The following is a 9,325-nucleotide window of genomic DNA, read 5'->3' on the forward strand; positions in this document are numbered from 1 at the left end:
CGTCTCCCTCTCAGTACCTTCCCCCTCTCCATCTCTCTCTCCGTCTCCCTCTCAGTACCTTCCCCCTCTCCATCTCTCTCTCCGTCTCCCTCTCAGTACCTTCCCCCTCTCCATCTCTCTCTCCGTCTCCCTCTCAGTACCTTCACCCTCTCCATCTCTCTCTTTGACCCTCGCAAGTTTATTTATGTGTGAATGTTGTGTGTGTGTGTGTGTGTGTGTGAGTGTGTGTGTGTGTGAATGTTGTGTGTGTGTGTGTGTGTGTGTGTGTATGTGTGGGGTGGGGTATGTTGTATTCTTTCTGGTGAAATGTAACCTCATCCCATGAATTTGCCAAATGTTCATCTCTCTGTCTCTCTGTGTGTCGCTGTCCCTCTTCTTCTAAAAGCCTCCAGCCCCCCCCCCCCCCCCCCATGCCTGCCACCCCCTTCCCCTTTCCACCCCCGTCTCCCCACCATCCCACCCCTGCCCCCACCCCCAAACACCCACAGCCTGACCCAGAATGACTGACCTGGTTGCAGACAGGCCTGTAACGAAGACCCGGGGTGTTGAGAAGACGAGAGAGCTGGTGCACGTTGAAGTTGGACACACCAATACTGCGCACCAGCCCCTCGTCCACAAGTTTCTCCATGTCCTGTGGATACCATACGTCATTTGCATTTAAACAAAACAAAAAATCTGACATTGGACACAGATCGACACAACCATTTTATTCTCTCCACAAAACGGCGCTGTAGCAGAGTAGTTTAACAACGACTGTCGAATACAAAAAAAACATCATTTATGTGTCGATTCTTTTTGGTTAGAACTATGCTTGATTTTTACGATTTTTGGAGTGAACGCAAACAATTTTGTAGTTTTGGCCAGCCACCTAAATATGAGTTTAAGTCGGCCTATGACGTCGTACGAAGAAGGCAAATCTAATTATTGTTCAATCAGTACATCCTATTCTGTTTTTCGTGTAAAGCTCATAATTATGCGTCCAAGTCTTAAAAAGAGCATCCTGTGGTATTCTTCCTTGCTTACAGAAAGGACAAGGAGTAATACAGGCGGTAAGGTCATGCATGGACACAACACATCCTCGCTTCCCCTTGCATACTACAGGGGCGGATTAGGGGGGTGGTTACAGGGGTTCCGGACCCCCCCTCCCCCCCCCCCCTCGGTTGTAAAAAGACAAAAAAACAAAAACAAAGCCGTGGGAAGTGATCATTGTTTTGTCAGTGTCATTGTTGTACAGTTTTAACTGCCACTCCTATGCGACATGTCTTTCTTCTAACCATACTATATGTGATATGATGTCGGGAGATGGAAGATACATTGCCATTATTTAATACTAACTTTAAAAGAAATAATGAGTGGCTGCTGACACCAGTTGATCATGTTTAAAATCAAGGATAAGCCACAAATTGTTTATAAGAAAGCTAAAATTCTTCAGCTTCAGGAGGGCTTTGCCCCCCAGGCCCCCCAACGGGGCGTTGCCACGGTACCCCACCTCTATACCGACCCCTGGATCAGGTTGTAACCCCATTCCCCACCCCACCCCCTTCAGGCGTAACTGCTCCACCCCTGTACTGTATTCTAAAAGTCAACACAGATCTGTCCCGGCTTCTACATAGGATAACAACATCCGGGAGCTTGTAACAACATCCGGGAGCTTGTAACAACATCCGGGAGCTTGTAACAACATCCGGGAGCTTGTAACAACATCCGGGAGCTTGTAACAACATCCGGGAGCTTGTAACAACATCCGGGAGCTTGGAGACACACCAAATCAGCGATCTGGTCGCATTTTGTACAAGTAGCAATTACGATTTTTTTTAACAGATTTGTTCAAGTTCTCACTCTGCACAGATTTCAACTACACCACTGAATGTTGTATGTGTTCCAAACTAAGACTACTCTTATTCAATGTGTAAGCCAGAAAAGATGTGTGTTGATTATGTGTATGTGTCTAAGTAAAGGATGCTCTACTAATGACAGTGCAGTACACGATTAAACAAATCTGTGTTAATGTTTGACTCAGATGAGTACAGTCAGACGAACTGCCCTTATGGAACCCCCTCCCTCCCTTGCTCCCCACTGCACTAACTCTGCTCTCTCTCTGTGTCTCTGTCTCTCTCTGTCTCTCTCTCTGTCTCTATCTCTGTCTCTCTCTGTCTTTCTATTTGTCTCTCTCTCTCTGTCTCTCTTTGTCTCTTTCTTTCTCTCCCTCTCTCTCTGTCTCTCTCTCTGTCTCTCTCTCTGTCTCTATCTCTGTCTCTCTTTCTCTCTCTCTCTGTCTCTGTCTCTTTCTCTCTATGCCCCTCTCTCTCTCTCTCTGTCTCTCTCTTTCTCTCTCTGCCTCTCTCTCCGTCTCTGTCTCTCTCTCTGTCTCTCTGTCTCTCTCTCTGTCTCTCTCTCTCTGTCTCTCTCTCTCTTTCTCTCTCTCTCTCTTTGTCTCTCTCCCATACACAAACACACACACACACACACACACACACACACACACAAACACACACATTCACACACACACTACACACACACACACACACTGACACACACACACGCACACACACACAAACACACACATTCACACACTCACACACAAACACACACACACACACACACTCACACACACACACATACACACACACACACACACACACACACACACACACACACACACACACACACATACACACACACACACACTATTACTCCGCTGTCTCTCTTCCCATGACCTCATCAATAGACATGCGTGTTAAATGTATGTAAATGTGTTATACATGTATGTATCCATGTATTTTTGTAAACAGTTGAATGTGAACAAAAGAATGTTTGAACAAGAAAGTGGACACGACCTTACCCTCCACGTGTCGACGTAGTCTCTGTCCGAAGGTTTGAGTTGTTTCATAATCTCGGCTACGGGCTGGCCTATGCTTCCTCTTACATCCCCCTGTGAAAACAACCGACAGGATTGGCCTAACAAACAAGAAAAGCACATGCTTATATACGACTCACCTTTCGTCATACCTATATATTATATATATAAATACAAATTGGCTGCTGCTCTATGCATGATAAAATACAAAATTGGCATTATTTTTAGAACTTTGCTTGCGGCCTCGGTCGATAAGGATGAAACAGAAGACAATATGGCCCACTGGCAATCGGACCAGGAAAAAAAGCTGGTTGCACGACAAGCCACAGAATATAATTATAATGTTTATTTCCTACTGATTGACCCAAACTTGACCCCATTGCAACCTGTATCAATCCATTTAGTTATTTAATCCTAAACATATCAAACAGATACAAACTTACTATCATCCCCCCCTCCCCCTCCTTCACCAACTTTACCGTCACAGTCATAGCCATAGGCCAGTGGATGAGATAGAGGTCAATGTAGGTCAGACCAAGGTCATCCAGTGATTCACGTGCGGCCTCCGCCACTCGGTCAGCACAGGTCATAAATAGCTGTAACATGACAAGTCCAAAACTACAAGATAAAAAGGCTTAAGATATATTTACTATCTACAGGGGCGGATCTCATCATTTTTAAGGGGCGGGGGGGTGGGGGGGTCCAAATTTCTTTTAGGGACAGAGCAAAGCGTCCGAACACCCTGAGGGGTCTGGGGGCATGCTCCCCCGAAAATGTGCAATCTGGTGCAATCTGAGCCAAGGAACTACCCCTAATACATCTTCCAAAAAGTAAATGTAAGAAGGAAAATTTGGATAAAAACAATGAACATTGACCATGGTGGTGCAACTTGAGCCAACAATTAAATTACTACTGTCCATAAACATCATTTAGAAGACAAAGGCCGGCTCCTAGGGGTGTCCGGGGGCAAGGAAAATTGAGCAATCTGGTGCAATCTGAGCCATCATTTTTGTCTTTATTTTCACATTTATTTCTGTTTTATTTATTTTTTATTTTTTTGGCTTGGGGGTGGGGTGGGGAAACTCCGGAACTCCCCCCCCCCCCCCCCCCCCCCATTGATCCGCTCCTGATCCAGGAAGCCATTTTGGAAACATTTATTGATGAATTTGACCATAAATATAAGCGGCTAGAGTGATATTTGCTTGGCTGTAATGTAGATGTGCACACCTTCTTTACTTGATCACGGAACTGAATTCACGAAAGTTTTCCGAAGTCCTTTTACCAAACATTCAGTGCCAAAACTTCGCGCAGCGAGTTTCGTGAAATAGACTTTGGGAAGTCGACTTCGCCCAATTAATATAAGGCTTTAATGATTTACTCGAAAATGTTCCGTATAGCCTGACAAGACTCGAAACCTCCACCACAGACCGCCTTTTCTCGTTCTTTTTTTAATTTTAATGTTTTAAAGTTTGTGAAGATGCTGTTATAAAGTGTAGCGAGCCCTTTAAAAAAGACTGTAAAGGCACGTTTCATGATATTGAGGATTGCAGTTTCCCTCTCACACACAATATTCCAAAATAATAAATAGTCAAACAGGGGCCAAAAAACAGTTTGCACCAAGAGTTCAACTTTTTATCTATCCAAAACAGTAAAAAAAATTATATGAACATTCGTATTTCCAAGATGATTGGCGTTCCAAGACGCTATATCCTAAAACCCCCAAAACATGCTTTTACAACTTCAGTGCATAATAACTGCCCAAAGGTGCTGTTTAAAGCAACCATTGATAATAATTTTTAACATACTCCTTGAACACATTAATAAAAACGGTTAACTTGCAAATAAAGGGACAGTATTGATCAGAACAATGGTAAGATGAAGGACGCTACTTATATTTTGTACATTTTTTATCTTTATCGTTTCCTGTAGACCTCAGAAGTTCTAACCAGCTTAAGAAATCATTCTAAAATCGAAAAACAAACATCTATACAGTTTGTACGCAAAGTAGATTGATATTTGACACAGTCACACAGACATACGTGGGCTATGGGGCAACCCTACCCCCTAAATTTGAAAACGGGGTCAATTTCTTAACTGCATGCATTCAGCAAAACAATCCCTAAAAATTTATTTTTTTCACAAATGAACTTATGACTTTAGAAAAGCATTCAAAAATGCATATATACAACGCTTTTTCTTTGGTCCCTATTTCAAGGGGGTGTGCTATTCTCAGGTAACACTGTGAACGCTCAAATGAGACTTAGTCACATGTCAAAATAGTAATCCCCCCTGTTGTTCATGGTTCGTTGGTGGGATTTTTTTTTATCTGAGCCATTGGCAAGCATGAAATGTCATCAACATTAGGAAAGACATAGTATCTCCCATTGTCTTTTGCGCGCAAACACTTCACACAGATCTCCTCTCGATCTGGCCCATCAGGGAAATGGGTTGACTTGGGGATGATCACCGCCCTGTATCTCTCCACCTTTCCATCCATGCTGACAAAGTCAGCGGTCACAAAGTCCCCAACTTGAATGTCTCACTGTAGGACAAAGAACCTGGTTTTCACGACTGGCACCACGCGGCATCCAGTGGCGTGTTGTGGGTAGACGTCCATTGATTTTGATAATAATTTTTATATTTTTAATTTTCAGACCTTGTTTTTAATCCGAATATAACATATTTATATGTTTTTGGAATCAGAAAATGATGAAGAATAAGATGAACGTACATTTAGATCGTTTTATAAAAAAATAATTTTAATTACAATTTTCAGATTTTTAATGACCAAAGTCATAAACTAATATTTACGCCACCAAGCTGAAATGCAATACCGAAGTCCGGCCTTTGTCGAAGATTGCTTGGCCAAAATTTCAATCAATTCGATTGAAAAATGAGGGTGTGACAGTGCCGCCTCAACTTTTAAAAAAAAAGCCGGATATGACGTCATGAAAGACATTTATCGAAAAACTGAAAAAAACGTCCGGGGATATCATACCCAGTAACTCTCATGTCAAATTTTAGTAAAGATCGGTCCAGTAGTTTACTCTCAATCGCTCTACACACACACACGCACACACACACACACACACACACACTCACACACACACACACAGACACACATACACCACGACCCTCGTCTCGATTCCCCCTCTATGTTAAACATTTAGTCAAAACTTGACTAAATGTAAAAAGAAAAACAAAATTCAAAAAAATGGGATAGCGGCGAAACGGGATTGCGCCAAAATGGGATGCGGGAGTAAAATGACGCTTGGCTTGTTAAATGTCGCCAAAATGGGACGGCGGCAAAACGGGATTGCACGTAAATGGGATATTGCGCGAATTATAAACGAAGGAGTAGGCCCTAAGTTTCTCGTACGAGATGTTTACTGGGAGTAAATATTTGGGGAGTAAAAATTTAGTTCCTTGTGAGTTCTTTTTTCGTACAAGATTTTTACTGGAAGTTTACTCCGTCCGAGTCAATTTTTCGTGGAGTAAAAATTTTGTGTTACACCGGTTCATGACCGTTGTGGTAACGAGCGCACATTGTTGTCTCTATATATTGTGTTCCTACGAATCGAAAGTACGATCGCCAAGCCAGTCTGTCATTGAAGGCAACGTTCGATATTTCCGTCTGTCAGCGTTGCCAACGTTCGACAGATTTTACTACTGTTACTCACAAACTTTCAATTTACACAATGAAATGCCAATAACATGTACACACAAGAATGGGAGACGAAGGGAAAACCTACTAGCGATTGAAATTATGCAAACGAACTCACAAATCCCTCACTTTCCGAATGCAAACGCTGCAAATCCGTATGCGTGCGTCGCTGTGCCGAACGTTGGGTTGACGAACGTTGCTGACAGACGCAACAAAACTTGATCAACAGGCACTAAAAACGATTAAATGTTTTACTCACTGGGTATCGCATTCCTCTTTTTCTTCCTGCAGACGATATGAAGCGGTTGAAACGTCGTTTCCGATTAAAGGCTCGGTTATTTCCGTTAAAAACGAAGTTTGCCGAACGTGTGATTCAGTCTACAGACACCGGTCGGATCACAACAAAAATGTTCATTCTTTGCGATTTTGTGATACTGTTGATGATACACCTGCTTTCCAGTGAAGAACATCAATAAAATGATGTTCACAAGCAAGAATAACAGACAAAAGCACGCGATGTGTAAAATTAGGCTTTGCTTTTCAAACAAAGCACGTGTTTTTTTTACTGACAGACACTTTCGGTGGTGATTGAAAATTTTTCCAGAAACGGTTTTATGCTCCCATTTGATATTGTTTCCCTATTTTCTCTAGTCAGAGACTAACCTTGTGTATTAATTGAATTAATAACCCCATTATCATAAGTTTTGTGTGTTATTTTTGTGTCTGTTGAATCACACTTTGAGATGGGGTCATGTGACAGAAGGAAATGGTGTCTGTCAGGATTCACACGTTCGCTTCGAAAAACGCGCTCAAATAATTGCTCAAACACAAACATTTTAGCTTTTATTTATTTTTTTGTATTGCAAATACCATACTTACTCATGCCAAGCAGAAAAAATGATGAAAATCAACACAGTAAGCAAGTAATTTGAAGGCAAAGTTTACACACATCAAAGAGTCTGATTACTGTGAAACCTGCCCAAATTGCAAACACAAAAACACATCTTATATTTGGGTCAATCGACTGATAACGACCTGCTGGTTAATGTGTGCAGACCCTCTTCACACAAATCTTCACACAGATTTAAAGGCACAGTGCAGCTCACAGCCTTCGTTTTGCGTTTTTGTTGCAGCTGAGTGCATTTACAGTTCAAAAATCTTCCTATGGTAGTAAAACAAACCCAAAACTACCCAACGACGACATATGTGAAGCTCGACAGTTTCTTCTTCACGCGAGTGCATAAATTAACCTAGTTATTACGTGGTGTTGGGTCGGAGTTCGATTCAACTGAGTGATTCCGGCCTCCATTTTTTTTTTACACAAACTCATGATGACGTCTGACATAGTTTGCTAGTGACGTGTCTTTTTGTGCATGATGTGGTGATCTACCTGATCTAAATTTAGATCCAAAAATAGGTCAAGACCAGCCGGGTTTGAGTACGAAAGTAATTCGTAAAAAAAAAATTGCAGTTCTTGACTCTTTGGGTGCAAGTCAATGAAACTTGGTAGTTCTTCTAACGGATAGCTGCCTGAGGTATGACTAAAAGCCCCAGGGGCTCCGTGCACCTGAATTTGACAAGTTCAGTACCTTTAATGATATGAAATACGACACCGATCGAGTGGGCTGTTTTTTCTTGTTACATATTTAGTGTGTGTTGCAATAAATGTGAAGAAGAAGAAAAAAAGCCGGGGTAAAAAAAAAAACTTGGCGGATGGGCTTTTAGGATACCAGGGGTTTTTGTTTTTTTAATGTGACGACATTAAGCTTCTAGTTAAAAAAAAAAATTAAAAAAAAAAAAAGTTGCTACCATTTCTTTCCTCTCTATTTTACCAACTGTGAAAGTGCTTTCTTTGCTTTTCATTTAATGATGTCGTTGCAGGGCCGGACTAGGTAAGTACTAGGGGGGGGGGGGGTTACAGATGGGGTTCCAGGGGTGGGGGTTGCAAGGGGCGAAGCCCCCTTGAAGCTGAACGTTTTTTGATGTTTCTGGAGGGATAGGAAGCCTCTCCTTGAACGAAAAAGGTAAATTCGACAGCAAGCTGTATAGGCAATGAAGAAGAATTGATCCAGATGCAAACCCCCCCCCCCCCCCCACCCCCCCCCCTCCCTCCCCGACAACAACAACAACAAAAAAACGTTTGGGAGGTACATGCTTAAGCCAGGGGGGGGGGGTGTTGCGCAACCCATGTACCCCCCACCCCCTAGTCCGGCCCTGCGTTGTATTAATCTAAGTGTACGTGGTGTTCATTTATTTTTATTTTGTTAAGTTCCTCTTTACCTTAGTGGTGACAAAAAGCTCCTCTCGTGTGACGTCACCATCCCTTATCTTCTGGTTAAGGGTTTTGCCTACTGTTGCCTCTGTGTTGTATATCCACGCTGTGTCAAAATGGCGATAGCCTGCTTGAAGGGACGCAGACACTGCTGCTGCTGCTGTGGAATCAGGCTGTCACAGACAAGATGTTGTTTGAAAAACATAATAATTGATACAGATAGAAAATTAATCATCATCATTGCGGTAATCATCATCATCATCATCATCATCATCATCATCATCATCATCATCATCATCATCATCATCATCATCATCATCATCATCATCATCATCATCCTCCTCCTCCTCATCATCATCATCATCGTCATCGTCGTCATCATCATCACCATCCTCCTCCTCCTCCTCCACATCATCATCATCATCATCCTCCTCCTCATCATCATCATCATCATCATCATCATCATCATCATCATCATTCGTCGCGATATAACCTTCGTGGTTGAAAACGACGTTAAACACCAAATAAAGAA

At 42.3% G+C, this 9,325-nt stretch overlaps 1 protein-coding gene across 1 annotated transcript; it reads right to left on the reverse strand.

Annotated features, from left to right (window-relative positions):
• Window positions 1-508: 508 nt before the first annotated feature.
• LOC138955647 (aldo-keto reductase family 1 member B1-like) lies at window positions 509-8,966 on the reverse strand (the record flags this gene model as incomplete). Its single annotated transcript, XM_070327212.1, is given in 4 exon segments — window positions 509-631; window positions 2,843-2,932; window positions 3,337-3,453; window positions 8,802-8,966. Coding segments are annotated over 4 exon segments (495 nt in total), but the record flags the coding sequence as incomplete, so codon positions are not given.
• Window positions 8,967-9,325: the final 359 nt, after the last annotated feature.

The sequence above is a fragment of the Littorina saxatilis genome, unplaced genomic scaffold (genome assembly GCF_037325665.1).
Source record: "Littorina saxatilis isolate snail1 unplaced genomic scaffold, US_GU_Lsax_2.0 scaffold_2369, whole genome shotgun sequence".
NCBI lineage: Eukaryota > Metazoa > Mollusca > Gastropoda > Littorinimorpha > Littorinidae > Littorina > Littorina saxatilis.